At 37.4% G+C, this 18,689-nt stretch overlaps 1 protein-coding gene across 2 annotated transcripts in view; it reads left to right on the top strand.

Annotated features, from left to right (window-relative positions):
• CFAP206 (cilia and flagella associated protein 206) overlaps positions 1-18,689 on the top strand; it is a 58,018-nt gene that overhangs the window by 25,737 nt on the left and 13,592 nt on the right. For both annotated transcript variants that reach the window (XM_066253021.1, XM_066253022.1), the window contains exon 12: positions 2,925-3,065. In XM_066253021.1, coding sequence (XP_066109118.1) covers positions 2,925-3,065 — 141 coding nt within the window. The remainder of the gene's footprint in view (positions 1-2,924; positions 3,066-18,689) is intronic.

The following is an 18,689-nucleotide window of genomic DNA, read 5'->3' on the forward strand; positions in this document are numbered from 1 at the left end:
TTTCACTGTCTTGAGATTATTCATTTATATATTCTTCTGTTTCAACTTATTGTTCACATTTAAGTTTTTAGTCCATTCAGAGGTAATGAGTTTTAATTTTATTTTTATTCATGTAGTGAGTCAGTTTTCCCAACATCATCTACAAATAATGTATGGTTTTTCCATACATTCCATACTAAATCTGATGCTACTTCCATTGTATTAGCAGTTCTCATCTGAAATGAGTTTGTTTGTAGGCTCTCAATCTTGTTTTATTGGCCCATTTGTCTATATCTATGCTGAGATCATAATGTTTTAATTGCTCTTAATCTGTTATATACTTTATTATCTGATAAAGCAGGTCCTTTTGCCTTTTTTTTCCTTCAAGATTATCTTGGGCCTTCATACATGGATCTTAGTATGTCCATGAAAAAATTTTTTCTTTTGCTCTCTATAGTAAGATAGTGAGATAGACTCCTGCATGTGCCCTGACTGGGATCCACTTTTGCCCTTGTAAACTTTTTGATGAATTTGCTAGCTCCCCTGCCCCCTAAAACGCATCCTGGATTTTAACTGGCATTGCATTAAAATAATATAATAACTTGTGAGGAAATTTTTATGTCTATTATATTGGATTGTCCCATCCGTAAAACAGTATCATTCGTTTAGATTTTTTTTTTTTACCATTAGTAGTTTCATTAATTATGCCTTAAATTAATGATTTTATTTGCATTTTATTCTTGGCCTACTTCTCAAACAATGAGATAACTTTTATTTTTCTATTTTTATTTATTTTAGTTTGTTAAGTGAGAAAAGGGGAGATAGTGAGATAGACTCCTGCATGTGCCCTGACTGGGGTCCACTGGGCACCACCATCTGTGTCTGACACTCAATCAACCAAGCTATCTTTTAGTGCCCAGGGCTAACGCTGGAGCCAGTCGAGCCCCTGGCTGTGAGAAGGGAAGAAATAAAGGGGAGAGGGAGAGGAAGAAAAGCAGATAGTCACTTCTCACGTGTGCCCTGACTGGGGATCGAACCCCAGACATCTGCATACCGGGCTGACCCTCTATCCACTGCCAACTGTTTGTTTTTTTTAGAAAAGCACTTATATATCAATTTTGATAAAATAAAACTACACAGGGGTAATATGTATCACTCATTTTAAATAAATAACTTTCACTTTTAATTATATAATATTTATACCAACCAAAGGGTATGTAAAATGTATTACTGTATATAAGCAATGAAAAACAAACATCTGTGTGTCTATCACTTACAAGTATCTCATAGAATACTTGTGTCCCTTTCCAGTCTCATTCCTCCACAGTAGTAACTACATTATATATTTGGTGTTACTCATTCCTTGTCTTTTTAGTTTTTGCCATTTACGTTTGTATTCTTAAACAATGTATTTCTGTGAAATCACTAGGTCTTTTGCCCAATTTTCTATTGAATTATATGTCTTTTTCTTAGTAATGTAGAGGAAGTGATTTTTATTAAGAAAAACATTTTGATACTAATCCATTGTGAGATGAATGTTTTGCAGATATGGCCTGCCAGTGTATGGTTTATCTTTTCATTCTTTGTCGTGTCTTTTGATAAACAAAAGCTTTTCATTTTAATATGTAATTTGTCATTTTTTTCTTTATGTCTTAAGTTTTTATGTCTTGTTTAGGAAACCATCTACCCTTAGATCATAAAAATATTGTACTAAGTTTTTATTTTAAATATAAATTTGGCTTTCATACTATAATCTTTAATCATTTGGATTTGGTTTTTGTGTCTGGTGGAAGGTGAAGATCTAATTTTAACTTTTCTATTTGAATAGTGAATTATCCCAGACTGTATGTTCAATACTTTCTTTTTTTTCCACTGTGTCTTGTATACACAGGCTTATATTTCTTAGGCTTTCTATTCTGTTCAAATATTCAATTTTTTAAAAATTCCTGTGCCTATATCTTACTTTAACTTTTTAAGTCTTATTATCTGCCAGAGTAAGTTTTCTCAGAGTAAGATAGCTTAAAGACAATGAAACATGTATGTGATGTCTAAACAATAAATAGTTTTCCAATAAAGAACAATTTTTCCATGTATCTCTAGTCTTTATTTTTTTCTTTGTTTCATTTTAATTCATAACACTTTCAGTGACCTTCAATACCCATAGAAGTAAATTTTCTCCCTCTAATACTGTAGTCCTTATTATTATTTATTTGCCATTTACTTGCATTGTACATTATTGCTAATTATCTTTTCAGCATGTTTTTATCTACCTCACTAAATCATATGTTTAGTTTGAAAGTAAAAACTATCTATTATTTTAAATGGTAGATACTGATAGCTGTTGCTTGACTTGGGGGGGGGGAATGCTCCTTTTTGCTCTGACTTAAACCTCTATCATTCCTCCAGCAACTTCATATCCATCATAATTGTATCTTGTTTAGCATGAAAGTACTGAATACTTAATATTTGCATAGTAATAGTGAGCTTCTGGGTATCTCAGGAGAAGATCAACATGTTCAACTAAAAAAAACCTTTTGGGTAATAATCTGGGTATGTATGCCTAGTTTGAGTTTAAAGTAAACCCTAAAGATGTTCCAATACTGTAAAGAAATGTGATTTATACCTAATATTTAATAGCTAATTTAAACTTCTGTCTGTTTCCAACAAGGTATTACTTATCTTACCTGTTGTGAAAGTCAGAAAGGGGGCATTTGATGTAGCAATGAGTGATGTTGGGTTCCCAAATCCACCTCATGCATTAAATTCAGAAAATCAAGCACAAAGCCACAATACCCCCCAATGAGTTATTTTCTCTACTGGTATTTACAAGTATATACCATGTTCAAAAATTGTTGTTTTCCTGATATTTTGTCAGTCTTAGATGAATACTTCATTATCGTAAATGTTTTTTTATAAATATTAATTGCAAAATTCCATTTCTTTAGATGAAAGATGTTAAACAACGTATAAAACCAATTACAAAGAGTGAAACTGGCACTCAGACGGATACACACATATTGCCACCAACAATTGAGAGATCATATGAGTGGAATGAATGGGAATTAAGAAGAAAAGCTATAAAATTGGTTTGTAACAATATTTTCTAAAATTACTTATATGTTGGGAAATGTTTATATGTTGTTACTCATAGAGTTGTTAAATTATATTTATAATATAGTGTGTTGTACAGAGTTCTTTGCTAACATGAAAATAATGTAATTTACAATTTGTCAGCTTTACATTATAAAATTGTCTTCTAATTTTAAACATTTGTAGAAATACAGAAGCATGAAACTACTGTCAAATTATATGAACCAGTAACTAAAAATTATGTGGCACACCAAAAATGTATTTTTTGCTGATCTGATAAAAAGAGGTATAATTTTGATTCATTCACACTGGACAGGTATTATTGTATTGGCTATTGTCATTTTTTAAATTTTACCAGCTAAAGGAAAAGAGTGCCCCTGATTAAATAGTCAGGTAGCATGTTTTAAAAATTATTGGGATGATGTCAGAGTAATAGCGGCGTGAGAGGTACTCCTGATCTCTCCCCTTCAAATTTCAACAAATTGAACAACTATAATGTAGCAAAGGAACCCCATCTGGGCTTGCAGGCACACCTGAAAGATCAAAATGGACTAACATTGGGACGGGGTGAAAAGGGGGGCAGAAGATAAAATGCATTCACAGTCAGCTCTGGGTAGGAGACACACCCAGAGTGACTGGGTTTTTTTACTCTGCTGGATTAGAGAGGGAGGAAGGAAGCTCTGGCTGTTTGGATTTTGTTTGAAGGCTACAGAGAGGGAAACAAAGTAACTGGGTCTCCTTCTGCTGGGAAGAGCAGTGAGACAGAGGGGCAGAGGGAGAGAAATTAAACCAAAGCAACCAAAGCGTGGGGTCATGGCCAGTGTCTTCATGGTTTGTCTGCAGCCTGCACTCAGCAGAGACAGAGAAAACTAAAGTGCAGCCCCCCAGCCTCCTAGATCTTGCCTCCCTTACCTTGTAGTACAAACAGTGGCTGAGACAAATCCCACAGCTAACTCTCCATAGCTACTCTCTCCCCTGAAGAACAAAGGTGTTTCCCATCTGGTCCCTGGTCTGTTGAGAGGTGGGGAGGATTGCCTGGAGGCCTGAGATTGCTGTTGCTAGAGCCATAAAGCCATAAAGCCAAAGCTGTAAAGCTCACAACACGCCCCAGCCATCAATGCAACTGTGTCCCTGACTGCATCATTACAACAGCAACATGTCAGCAGAAGACAGCCCAGGAATTTCACAGAGCTAAAACTTGTAATACAGTGACACCTACTGGAAGAAAACTATGAAAACCAAAATTTATTTTTTCTGTTTTTTTATTTATTATTTTTTTTTAATTATAATTTTATTTTTTTAATGGGGCGACATCAATAAATCAGGTTATATATATTCAAAGATCAACAAGTCTAGGTTATCTTGTCTTTCAATTATGTTGCATACCCATCACCCAAAGTCAGATTGTCCTCTGTCACCTTCTATCTTGTTTTCTTTGTGCCCCTCCCCCTCCCCCTTTCCCTCTCCCTTTCCCCCCTCCCCACACTCTTATCAATGTCTCTTAGTTTCACTTTTATGTCCCACCTACGTATAGAATAATACAGTTCCTGGTTTTTTCTGATTTACTTATTTCACTTCGTATCATGTTATCAAGACCCCACCATTTTGCTGTAAATGATCCAATGTCATCATTTCTTATGGCTGAGTAGTGTTCCATAGTGTATATGTGCCACATCTTCTTTATCCAGTCATCTATTGATGGGCTTTTTGGTTGTTTCCATGTCCTGGCCACTGTGAACAATGCTGCAATGAACATGGGGCTGCATGTGTCTTTACGTATCAATGTTTCTGAGTTTTTGGGGTATATACCCAGTAGAGGGATTGCTGGGTCATAAGGTAGTTCTATTTGCAGTTTTTTGAGGAACCACCATACTTTCTTCCATAATGGTTGTACTACTTTACAGTCCCACCAACAGTGTATGAGGGTTACTTTTTCTCCACAGCCTCTCCAACATTTGCTATTACCTGTCTTGTTAATAATAGCTAATCTAAAAGGTGTGAGGTGGTATCTCATTGCAGTTTTGATTTGCATTTCTCTAATAACGAAAGAAGATGAGCATCTTTTCATATATCTGTTGGCCATTTGTACTTCCTCCTGGGAGAAGTGTCTGTTCATGTCCTCTTCCCATTTTTTTATTGGATTGTTTGTTTGTTTGTTGTTGAGTTTTATGAGTTCTTTGTATATTTTGGATATTAGGCCCTTATCTGAGCTGTTGTTTGAAAATATCATTTCCCATTTAGTTGGCTTTCTGTTTATTTTGTTATCAGTTTCTCTTGCTGAGCAAAAACTTCTTAGTCTGATGTAGTCCCATTCATTAATTTTTGCCTTCACTTCTCTTGCCATTGGACTCAAATTCATAAAATGCTCTTTAAAACCCAGGTCCATGAGTTGAGTACCTATGTCTTCTTCTATGTACTTTATTGTTTCAGGTCTTATGTTTAGATCTTTGATCCATTTTGAGTTAATTTTAGTACAGGGGGACAAATTGTAGTCCAGTTTCATTCTTTTGCATGTGGCTTTCCAGTTTCCCCAGCACCATTTATTGAAGAGGCTTTCTTTTCTCCATTGTATGTTCTTGGCCCCTTTATCAAAAATTATTTGACTATATATATGTGGTTTTATTTCTGGACTTTCTATTCTGTTCCATTGGTCTGAGTGTCTATTTTTCTGCCAATACCATGCTGTTTTGATTGTCGTGGCCCTATAATAGAGTTTGAAGTCAGGTATTGTAATGCCCCCAGCTTCATTCTTTTTTAAGGATTGCTTTGGCTATTCGGGGTTTTTTATAGTTCCATATAAATCTGATGATTTTTTGCTCTATTTCTTTAAAAAAATGTCATTGGAATTTTGATGGGAATTGCATTAAATTTGTATATTGCTTTGGGTAATATAGCCATCTTGATTATATTTATTCTTCCTAACCAAGAACAAGGAATATTCTTCCATCTCATTATATCTTTCTCAATTTCTCTTAACAATGGTTTATAGTTTTTATTATATAAGTCCTTTACATTCTTTGTTATGTTTATTCCTAAGTATTTTATTTTTTTTGTTGCAATTGTGAAGGGGATTATTCTTTTGAGTTCATTCTCAATTGTTTCATTGTTGGCATATAGAAAGGCTATTGACTTCTGTATGTTAATTTTGTATCCTGCGACCTTACTGTATTGGCTTATTGTTTCTAGTAGTCTTTTTGTGGATTCTTTGGGGTTTTCGATGTATAGGATCATATCATCTGCAAAAAGTGATACCTTTACTTCTTCTTTTCCGATATGGATGCCTTTTATTTCTTTGTCTTGTCTGATTGCTCTGGCTAGAACCTCTAGTACCACATTAAATAAGAGTGGAGAGAGTGGACAACCCTGTCTTGTTCCTGATTTAAGGGGGAAAGCCTTCAGTTTTGTGCCATTTAATATGATGTTAGCTGATGGTTTATCATATATGGCCTTTATCATGTTGAGATATTTTCCTTCTATACCCATTTTGTTGAGAGTCTTAAACATAAAATTGTGTTGTATTTTATCAAAAGCCTTTTCTGCGTCTATTGATAAGATCATGTGGTTTTTGTTCTTTGTTTTTTTGATATGGTGTATTACATTAACCGTTTTACGTATGTTGAACCATCCTTGAGATTCTGGGATGAATCCCACTTGATCGTGATGTATTATTTTTTTAATATGTTGTTGTATTCGATTTGCTAGTATTTTGTTTAGTATTTTAGCATCTGTATTCATTAGAGATATTGGTCTGTAGTTTTCTTTTTTTGTGCCATCCTTGCCTGGTTTTGGGATGAGGGTTATGTTGGCCTCATAAAATGTGTTTGGAAGTATTGCTTCTTCTTCAATTTTTTGGAAGACTTTCAGTAGAATAGGAACCAAGTCTTCTTTGAATGTTTGATAAAATTCGCTGGTATAGCCGCAGGTCCTGGACTTTTATTTTTGGGGAGGTTTTTAATGTTTTTTTCTATTTCTTCTCTACTAATAGGTCTGTTTAGGCTTTCTGCTTCTTCTTGACTCAGTCTAGGAAGGTTGTATTGTTCTAGGAATTTATCCATTTCTTCTAGATTGTTGAATTTAGTGGCATAAAGTTTTTCATAGTATTCTACAATAATTTTTTGTATATCTACGGTGTCCGTGGTGATTTCTCCTCTTTCATTTTGGATTTTGTTTATATGAATTCTTTCTCTTTTTTCCTTGGTAAGTCTTGCCAAGGGCTGTCTCTTGTTTGTTCATATATGCCTGAAGTGATATGAACTTCCCTCTTATCACTGCTTTTGCTGCATCCCATAGATTCTGATATGTCGTATTGTCATTTTCATTAGTCTGTATATATCTTTTGATCTCTGCACTTATTTCTTCTTTGACCCATTCATTTTTTAAAAGTATGTTGTTGAGGAGTGACGTCACGGAAATGGCGCCATGAGCAGCGCGTCCGACAGATCTCCCCTAAATCACAACAAATTTATCAACTAGAAACAGAAAAATTTATCCTCGGAGCATTCCGGAGTTCCACACAAACTGAAAGCGAAAGGACTGTTATCACTTGAATCTGAGAGACGAGGATGTGGAGGAAGCTACCGCAGGGACGTTCATTCAAGCCGCGAGGGAGTGCGCCTGTGGTGAGTCAGCCCACACTCGGGAGCCGCGAGCAGCCGTGGGCGCGCGCCCGGTCCGGTTGTAGAGCCGGTTGCAGAGCCAGCACCACCCACACTCCGGAGCGGCGAGCAGCCACCGGCGTGCCCGGTCCGGTTGCAGAGCGAGCACCGCCCACACTCTGGAATGGCGAGCAGCCGCTGGAGCGCACCCGGTACAGTTGCAGAGCGAGCACCGCCCACACTCCGGAGCAGTGAGCACCCGCTGGTGCACGCCCGGTCTGGTTGCAGAGCGTGCACCGCTAACGTTCCCAGCGGCCCGCGCACTGCGAGTGAGAGTCGCCAGCCACCGGTGCCCGGAGCAGCCCATTTGCGCACGTGCCCTGGGCATTCCACACGCCCAGAGTGCCCTACTGGCCCGCACACCCAGGGTGCCCCATTATCCTGCGACTGGTGCGATCCAGCCGCCAGCAGCAGGGCGAGCGGGAGAGGCACCAGGGTGGTCTTCCCTACTTGGGAGATTCTCTCCGTGGGCGGGGCACCTCACCCAGCCATTCAAGCTAACAATCAAGCGTTGGGGGAGGGGCACGCGCAGGCAGCCTAAAATACCTTTGGGAGCACAGCTGCGACCCAATCACTGAAATTAGCTTAACCCATGAAATCTGCGCACCCTCGGTTCTAATTAATAAGATCTCTCTCAGTTCAGCGACCCAAGACAAGAGGCGTGATATTTTTTAGTGCCTCTCGCTAAAGGGGCGGGGGCAACTTCTGATTGATAGAGCCTCCATATTCAGGGATAAATGCTAACAAGAAGGACTTGGCAGATAATAAGATCTATACTACACTAGTCGCAAGCAGAGACTAGTGCCTCTTCTTCCCAGCCAAAACAGGCTACAAAGTGTGGAAAGCCTGCGTTGAGAGGTCCAACTGAATGCTAGGCACTGAACAGTCACCTTGACAACAATTGACTCCCACCCCCGCCTGATTACACTGGAGGCCCTGACTGCCAGAGCCTTTCCCAAAGCCTTGCACTGAGTGGGGATAGAGTGGGGATTTCCCAGCTCTTTGAGCCTCTTACTCCCCAGGCAGAAGCAGTTGCAGCCTTATAGCTGGATCACCAGGCTGCTAATTCAGGAAGGGGGGACTAGGAGAGAGAATCCAGGAAAGCAAACTCTCTCATCATTGGACCCTGCAAACGCCAACAAGCCTTGACTACCAGCAAGACTAAAGCCAATTATATGACATTGCCATAGAATCCCATCAAATGAAAATCCCTACCTAAGTGTGACACAGGGGCAGAGCCTGGGGTACAGAGTCACCGACCAGGAAGAGGGAGAGAAAAGAAAAAGGAAGAAGTTAACCTCTCAAAATCAAGAAAAATCCACAGACTTTACAACTTGTTCCACTAATTATTTTGTTGTTGTTGTTTGTTTCTTCTATCTTATTGCCTTTATTTCCTCCACCTCGGTCCTTCTATTCTCTGCCCATCTTATGCTTCCCCTTTCTTGAACTACACTACCCATGAGTGTTGCATTTTATTTTTCTTCTTCATCCTCACCCTCCTTTAAGGTTATACTCCAAAACACTTAACTCTCACTCTCTCCCCCTTTTTTTTTTGTCTTGCTTTATTTTGTTTTTTTCTCTTCCTTTTTTATTTCTTCCTTCGTTTTTTCTCTTTTTCTTATTTTTTCCTTTCTATTCGTTTTTTCTTTTCTCGTTTTACTTTCCTCCCATTTAATCCTCAATCACGAACAAATTAGTTAATTTGGGACTCAAGGCTTTTTTTGGCTTTATTTTTCTTTTTTGCTTTTGTTTTTGTTTTTTTCTTCTTTGTTTATTTTTGTGGCATTTTGGGTCCTCCCAACCCAAGGTCTCCATTGTATTTAGTCTTCGCTCCACTTAATACAACAGATTTTTACTTATTATTTTTATTTTTTTCTTCTTTATTATTCTTTTTTTGGTCCTTTTTTCTGGTTCCCTCTTATCCCTCTCATCATATCTCTTAGTTGACCATCACTTACAAGCAAATCATCTTATGCTTGTCTAAAATTTTCTTCCTTTTTTTTTTTTTTTTTTTTGCATTTAGTAGGTCCCTACTCCCTTTTTTTGCCCCTTGAACTCTTCACCCAAAATCAGGCCCTCCATTATAGGCACGATATTTCCCTGAGGAGGGGAGAGGAGGGAAAGAGAAGAAAGAAAAAAGGGGGAAATAATAAATTATTACTGTTTTTTTGTGGGGTGTTTTACCCTTTTTTTTTTTTTTTTTTACTTTTTACACTTTATTAATTCTAATTAGTGCTATCAACAAGACCACCCTCAGATGCCAATAAGAAAGAGGAAATCGAATATTATGGATACAAAAGAAAGAGAGGTAACACAAATAGATGTGGAAAAATCTATGGAAAAGAGACTTAACATATTGGAAGCCTTGGAGCTAAATGACAGAGAATTTAAAATAGAAATCTTAAAAATACTCAGAGATATACAAGAAAACACAGAAGGCAATATAGGGAGATCAGAAAACAACTCAATGAACACAAAGAATATATTACCAAGGAAATTGAAACTATTAAAACAAATCAAACAGAAATGAAAAACTCAATTCACGAGCTGAAAAACGAGGTAACAAGCTTAGCTAACAGAACAGCCCAGATTGAGGATAGGATTAGTGAAATAGAAGACAAACAACTTGAGGCACAACAGAGAGAAGAAGAAAGAGACTCAAAAATAATAAAAAACGAGAAAGCCCTACAGGAATTGTCTGACTCCATCAGAAAGAATAACATAATAATAGGTATATCAGAGGGAGAAGAGAAAGAAAATGGAACGGAGAATATACTCAAACAAATAATAGACGAGAACTTCCCAAGCCTGTGGAAAGAACTAAAGCCTCAAATTCAAGAAGCAAACAGAACACCGAGTTTTCTTAACCCCAACAAACCCACTCCAAGGCACATCATAATAAAGATGACACAAACCAATGACAAAGAAAAAATTCTCAAGGCAGCCAGGGAAAAGAAGAGTACAACATATAAAGGAAGGCCTATTAGATTATCATCAGATTTCTCAGCAGAAACCCTACAAGCTAGAAGAGAGTGGACCCCAATATTTAAAGCCCTGAAAGAGAGGAACTTTCAGCCAAGAATACTATACCCATCAAAGCTATCCTTCAAGTATGAAGGAGATATAAAAACATTCACAAATACAGAAAAGATGAGAGAATTTATCAACAGAAAGCCCCCACTCCAGGAAATACTAAAGGGGGTTTTCCAACCAGATTCAAAGAACAAAAGAAAACAACACCACAAGTAACAGCTCCACCAAGAACACAATAAAAACAAACTTAAACTGTTACAACAAAGGAAAAAAAGGGGGTAGAGGATGGAGATTAACAGTAGCAAAAGACGATGAAGTGCAGAAACACTAGCAAGATAGGGTACTACAATGAATATGGTAGGTACCCTTTTCACTACTTAATGGTAACCACCCTTGAAAAAACCACCACAAAAACACTTGACTTAAAAAAGGTAGCAACAGAGGAAAGAAGTATGGAACACAAACAAACAAAAACAAATGATAGAAAAACAAAAGAGAAGAATCAAACTAGATACAAAACTAACAGAAAGCAATTTATAAAATGGCAGTAGGGAACCCACAAGTGTCAATAATTACACTAAATGAAAATGGATTAAACTCACCAATAAAAAGACACAGAGTAGCAGAATGGATTAAAAAAGAAAATCCAACTATATGCTGCCTACAAGAAACACATCTAAGCAACAAGGATAAAAACAAATTCAAAGTGAAAGGCTGGAAAACGATACTCCAAGCAAACAACACCCATAAAAAAGCAGGTGTAGCAATACTCATATCTAATAATGCTGACTACAAGACAGAAAAAGTACTCAGAGACAAAAATGGTCATTTCATAATGATTAAGGGGAAGTTGAATCAAGAAGACATAACAATCCTTAATATATGTGCACCAAACCAAGGAGCATCAAAATATATAAGACAGCTACTTATTGACCTTAAAACAAAAACTAACAAAAATACAATCATACTTGGAGACCTCAATACACCGCTGACGGCTCTAGATCGGTCATCCAAACAGAGAATCAATAAAGATATAGTGGCCTTAAACAAAATACTAGAACACCTGGATATGATAGACATCTACAGGACACTTCATCCCAAAGCGACAGAGTATACATTTTTCTCTAGTGTACATGGAACATTCTCAAGAATTGACCATATGTTGGGCCACAAAGACAATATCAGCAAATTTAGAAAAATTGAAATTGTACCAAGCATATTTTCTGATCATAAAGCCTTGAAACTAGAATTCAACTGCAAAAAAGAGGGGGAAAAACCCACAAAAATGTGGAAACTAAACAACATACTTCTAAAAAATGAATGGGTCAAAGAAGAAATAAGCGCAGAGATCAAAAGATATATACAGACAAATGAAAATGAAAATACGACATATCAGAATCTCTGGGATGCAGCAAAAGCAGTGATAAGAGGGAAGTTCATATCACTTCAGGCCTATATGAACATCAAGAGAGAGCCGAAGTAAACCACTTAACTTCACACCTTAAGGAACTAGAAAAAGAAGAACAAAGACAACCCAAAACTAACCGAAGAAAGGAGAGAATAAAAATCAGAGCAGAAATAAATGAAATAGAGAACAGAAAAACTATAGAAAAAATCAATAAAACAAGGAGCTGGTTCTTTGAAAAGATCAACAAAATTGACAAACCCTTGGCAAGACTCACCAAGGAAAAAAGAGAAAGGACTCATATAAATAAAATCCAAAATGAAAGAGGAGAGATCACCACAGACATCATAGATATACAAAGGATTATCGCAGAATACTATGAAAAGTTATATGCCACCAAATTTAACAATCTAGAAGAAATGGATAAATTCCTAGAACAATACAACCTTCCTAGTCTGAGTCATGAAGAAGCAGAAAGCCTAAACAGACCAATCAGCAGGGAGGAAATAGAAAAAACTATTAAAAACCTCCCCAAAAATAAAAGTCCAGGCCCAGACAGTTATACTAGTGAATTATATCAAACATTCAAAGAAGACTTGGTTCCTATTCTACTCAAAGTCTTCCAAAAAATTGAAGAAGAAGCAATACTTCCAAACACATTTTATGAGGCCAACATAACCCTCATACCAAAACCTGGCAAGGATGGCACAAAAAAAGAAAACTACAGACCAATATCTCTAATGAATACAGATGCTAAAATACTAAACAAAATACTGGCAAACCGAATACAACAACATATTAAAAAAATAATACAGCATGATCAAGTGGGATTCATCCCAGAATCTCAAGGATGGTTCAACATACACAAAACGGTTAACGTAATACACCATATCAACAAAACAAAGAACAAAAACCACATGATCTTATCAATAGATGCAGAAAAGGCTTTTGATAAAATACAACACAATTTTATGTTTAAGACTCTCAACAAAATGGGTATAGAAGGAAAATATCTCAACATGATAAAGGCCATATATGATAAACCATCAGCCAACATCCTATTAAACGGCATAAAACTGAGGACTTTCTACCTTAAATCAGGAACAAGACAGGGTTGTCCACTCTCTCCACTCTTATTTAATGTGGTACTAGAAGTTCTGGCCAGAGCAATCAGACAAGACAAAGAAATAAAAGGCATCCATATCAGAAAAGAAGAAGTAAAGATCACTTTTTGCTGATGATATGATCCTATACATCGAAAACCCAAAGGACTCCACAAAAAGATTATTAGAAACAATAAACCAATACAGTAAGGTTGCAGGACACAAAATTAACATACAAAAGTCCATAGCCTTTCTATATGCCAACAATGAAATATTAGAAAACGAACTCAAAAAAATAATCCCCTTCTCGATTGCAACAAAAAAAATAAAATACCTAGGAATAAACATAACAAAGAATGTAAAGGACCTATATAATGAAAATTACAAAGCATTGTTAAGGGAAATCGAAAAAGATACAATGAGATGGAAAAATATTCCTTGTTCTTGGATAGGAAGAATAAATATAATCAAAATGGCCATATTACCCAAAGCAATATACAAATTTAATGCAATTCCCATCAAAATCCCTATGAGATTTTTTAAAGAAATGGAACAAAAAATCATCAGATTTATATGGAACTATAAAAAACCCCGAATAGCCAAAACAATCCTAAGGAAAAAGAATGAAGCTGGGGGCATTACAATACCTGACTTTAAACTATATTATAGGGCCACGATAATCAAAACAGCATGGTATTGGCAGAAAAATAGACACTCAGACCAATGGAACAGAATAGAAAGCCCAGAAATAAAACCACATATATATGGTCAAATAATCTTTGATAAAGGGGCCAACAACACACAATGGAGAAAAGAAAGCCTCTTCAACAAATGGTGTTGGGAAAACTGGAAAGCCACATGCAAAAGAATGAAACTCGACTACAGCCTGTCCCCGTGTACTAAAATTAATTCAAAATGGATCAAAGACCTAAATATAAGACCTGAAACAATAAAGTACATGGAAGAAGACATAGGTACTAAAATCATGGACCTGGGTTTTAAAGAACATTTTATGAACTTGACTCCAATGGCAAGAGAAGTGAAGGCAAAGATAAATGAATGGGACTACATCAGAATAAAAAGGTTTTGCTCAGCAAGAGAAACTGATAACAAAATAAACAGACAGCCAACTAAATGGGAAATGATATTTTCAAACAACAGCTCAAATAAGGGCCTAATATCCAAAATTTACAAAGAACTCATAAAACTCAACAACAAACAAACAAACAATCCCATAAAAAAATGGGAAGAGGACATGAACAGACACTTCTCCCAGGAAGAGATACAAATGGCCAACAGATATATGAAAAGATGCTCAGCTTCATTAGTTATTAGAGAAATGCAAATCAAAACTACAATGAGATACCACCTCACCCCTGTTAGATTAGCTATTATCAACAAGACGGGTAATAGCAAATGTTGGAGAGGCTGTGGAGAAAAAGGAACCCTCATTCACTGTTGGTGGGACTGTAAAGTAGTACAAGCATTATGGAGGAAAGTATGGTGGTTCCTCAAAAAACTGCAAATAGAACTACCTTATGACCCAGCAATCCCTCTACTGGGTATATACCCCAAAACCTCAGAAACATTGATACGTGAAGACACATGTAGCCCCATTTTCAGTGCAGCACTGTTCACAGTGGCCAAGACATGGAAACAACCAAAAAGCCCTTCAATAGAAGACTGGTTAAAGAAGATGTGGCACATATACACTATGGAATACTACTCAGCCATAAGAAATGATGACATCAGATCATTTACAGCAAAATGGTCGGATCTTGATAACATTATAAGGAGTGAAATAAGTAAATTAGAAAAAAACAAGAACTACATGATTCCATACATTGGTGGAACATAAAAATGAGACTAGAAGACATGGACAAGAGTGTGGTGGTTACCAGGGGTGGGGGGAAGGAGGACATGGGAGGGAGGGAGGGAGAGAGTTAGGGGGAGGGGGAGGGGCACAGAGAACTAGATAGAGGGTGGCGGAGGACAATCTGACTTTGGGCGAGGGGTACGCAACATAATTTAATGACAAAATAACCTAGACATATTTTCTTTGAACATATGTACCCTGATTTATTAATGTCATCCCATTACCATTAATAAAAATTTAATTTAAAAAAAAAGTATGTTGTTTAGTTTCCACATTTTTGTGGGATTTTTTTCCTCCTTTTTGCAGTTGAATTCTAGTTTCAAGGCTTTAAGATCAGAAAATATGCTTGGTACAACTTCGATTTTTCTGAATTTGCTGATGTTTTTTTTGTGGCCCAACATATGGTCAATTCTTGAGAATGATCCATGTACACTGGAGAAAAATGTATACTCAGTCACTTTAGGATGAAATGTCCTGTAGATGTCTATCACATCCAGGTGTTCTAGTGTTCTCTTTAAGGCCACAATATCTTTGTTGATTGTCTGTTTGGATGACTGATCTAGAGCCGTCAGCGGTGTATTGAGGTCTCCAAGTATGATTTTATTTTTGTCAGTTTTTGTTTTAAGGTTAATAAGTAGCTGTCTTATATATTTTAGTGCTCCTTGGTTTGGTGCATATATATTAAGAATTGTTATGTCTTCTTGATTCAGTGTCCCCTTAGCCATTATGAAATGGCCATTTTTGTCTCTGAGTACTTTTGTTGTCTTGTAGTCAGCATTATCAGATATGAGTATTGCTACGCCTGCTTTTTTTTGGATGTTATTTGCTTGGAGTATTGTTTTCCAGCCTTTCACTTTGAGTTTGTTTTTATCCTTGTTACTTAGATGCGTTTCCTGTAGGCAGCATACAGTTGGATTTTCTTTTTTAATCCATTCTGCTACTCTGTGTCTTTTTTTTTTTTTTTTTTTTTTTCTTTCCATTTTTCTGAAGCTGGAAACAGGGAGAGACAGTCAGACAGACTCCCGCATGTGCCCGACCGGGATCCACCCGGCACGCCCACCAGGGGCGACACTCTGCCCACCAGGGGGCGATGCTCTGCCCATCCTGGGCATCGCCATGTTGCGACCAGAGCCACTCTAGCGCCTGAGGCAGAGGCCACAGAGCCATCCCCAGCGCCCCGGCCATCTTTGCTCCAATGGAGCCTTGGCTGCGGGAGGGGAAGAGAGAGACAGAGAGGAAAGCGCGGCAGAGGGGTGGAGAAGCAAATGGGCGCTTCTCCTGTGTGCCCTGGCCGGGAATCGAACCCGGGTCCTCCGCACGCTAGGCCGACGCTCTACCGCTGAGCCAACCGGCCAGGGTCTGTGTCTTTTTATTGGTGAGTTTAATCCGTTTACATTTAGTGTAATTATTGACACTTGTGAGTTCCCTATTGCCATTTTATAGATTGCTTTCTGTTAGTTTTGTGTCTTGTTTGATCCTTCTCTTTCATTTTTTTATCTTTTGTTTTTATTTGGTTGTATTCCATACATCTTTCCACTGTTGCTATCTTTTTTATCTCATGTGCTTCTGTGGTGGTTTTTTCAATGGTGGTTACCTTTAGGTAATGAAAAGGGTTCCTACCCTGTTCATTGTAGCGCACTATTTTGTGAGTACTTTTGCACTCCATTGTCCTTTGCTACTGTTAATCTCCATCCTCTCCCCCCTTTCTTTTTGTTGTTGTCACAGTTTAAATTTGGTTTTATTGTGTTCTTCTTGGAGCTTTTACTTGTGGCTCTGTTTTTTTTTTTTTCTTTGTATCTGATTGGAGAACCCCCTTTAGTAATTCCTGGAGTGGGGGTTTTCTGATGATAAATTCCCTCATCTTTTCTGTATCTGTTAATGTTTTTATTTCTCCTTCATATTTGAAGGATAGCTTTGATGGGTATAGTATTCGTGGCTGAAAGTTCCTCTCTTTCAGGGCTTTAAATATTGGGGTCCACTCTCTTCTAGCTTGTAGGGTTTCTGCTGAGAAATCTGATGATAGTCTAATGGGCCTTCCTTTATATGTTGTATTCTTCTTTTCCCTGGCTGCCTTGAGAATTTTTTCTTTGCCGTTGGTTTGTGCCAATTTCATTATGATGTGCCTTGGAGTAGGTTTGTTGGGGTTAAGAAAACTCGGAGTTCTGTTTGCTTCATGAATTTGAGGCTTTAGTTCTTTCCACAGGCTTGGGAAGTTCTCATCTATTATTTGTTTGAGTATGTTCTCCATTCCATTTTCTCTCTCTTCTCCCTCTGATATACCTATTTTTCTTATGTTATTCTTTCTGATGGAGTCAGATAATTCTTGTAGGGCTATCTCATTTTTTTAAATTTTTGAGTCTCTTTCTTCTTCTCTCTGTTTGTCTTCTATTTCACTAATCCTCTCTTCTATCTGGCCTGTTCTATTAGCCAAGCTTGTTACCTCGTTTTTCAGCTCGTGAATTGAGTTTTTCATCTCTGTTTGATTTGTCTTTATAGTTTCAATTTCCTTGGACATATATTCTTTGTGTTCATTGAGTTGTTTTCTGAGCTCCCTAAATTGCCTTTCTGTGTTTTCTTGTATATCTCTGAGTATTTTTAGGATTTCTATCTTAAATTCTCTGTCATTTAACTCCAAGGTTTCCAATATATTAAATTTTTTCTCCATAGATTTTTCTTCTATCTGTGTTACCTCTCTTTCTTTTGCATCCATGATATTCAATTTTCTCTTCCTTAATGGCATCTGAGGGTCATTTTGTTGATAGTATTAATGAGATTTAATAAAAAATAAAAAGTTAAAAAAATAAAAAATTGAAAAAAGTTGCTTTTTTTAAAATTAATAATGAAATAAGGAAAAATAAAATAAAATAAAAATTTAAAAAAAGGAAATTATTTCCCCCCTCCTTTTTTTCTCTCCTCTCCTCTCCCCTCTTTCTTGAGAAAATCTTGTGGTGAACTGTGAATTATATTGTATTTAATAGAACAAACAATGCCTGTAATGGAGGGCCTGAATTGGGGAAAAGTAATAAAGGGGCAATAAAAATAAATAAATAAATAAAGGGGTGGTGGTATGGACCCACAAAAAGCAAATAATGAAAAAATTTGGATCAAGAATAAAATGATTTGCGTTTAGGTGTTGGTTGACTACGAGTTATGATGAGAGGAGTAAGAGAGAAACAGGAAAATGGGGGGACAAATTAAAAAATTACTGTTGTTTTTAGTGGAACAAGAGCTTGATAAAATGGAGAGCCAGGGATGGGAGCACTGCTAGTGAGTTAAAAAGGTGAAGTAAAAAAACCCCAAAATGGCCCTGGCCGGTTGGCTCAGCGGTAGAGCGTCGGCCTAGCGTGCGGAGGACCCGGGTTCGATTCCCGGCCAGGGCACACAGGAGAAGCGCCCATTTGCTTCTCCACCCCTCCGCTGCGCTTTCCTCTCTGTCTCTCTCTTCCCCTCCCGCAGCCAAGGCTCCATTGGAGCAAAGATGGCCCAGGCGCTGGGGATGGCTCTGTGGCCTCTGCCTCAGGCGCTAGAGTGGCTCTGGTCCCAACATG

This window comes from Saccopteryx bilineata, chromosome 1, assembly GCF_036850765.1.
Source record: "Saccopteryx bilineata isolate mSacBil1 chromosome 1, mSacBil1_pri_phased_curated, whole genome shotgun sequence".
Lineage (NCBI taxonomy): Eukaryota > Metazoa > Chordata > Mammalia > Chiroptera > Emballonuridae > Saccopteryx > Saccopteryx bilineata.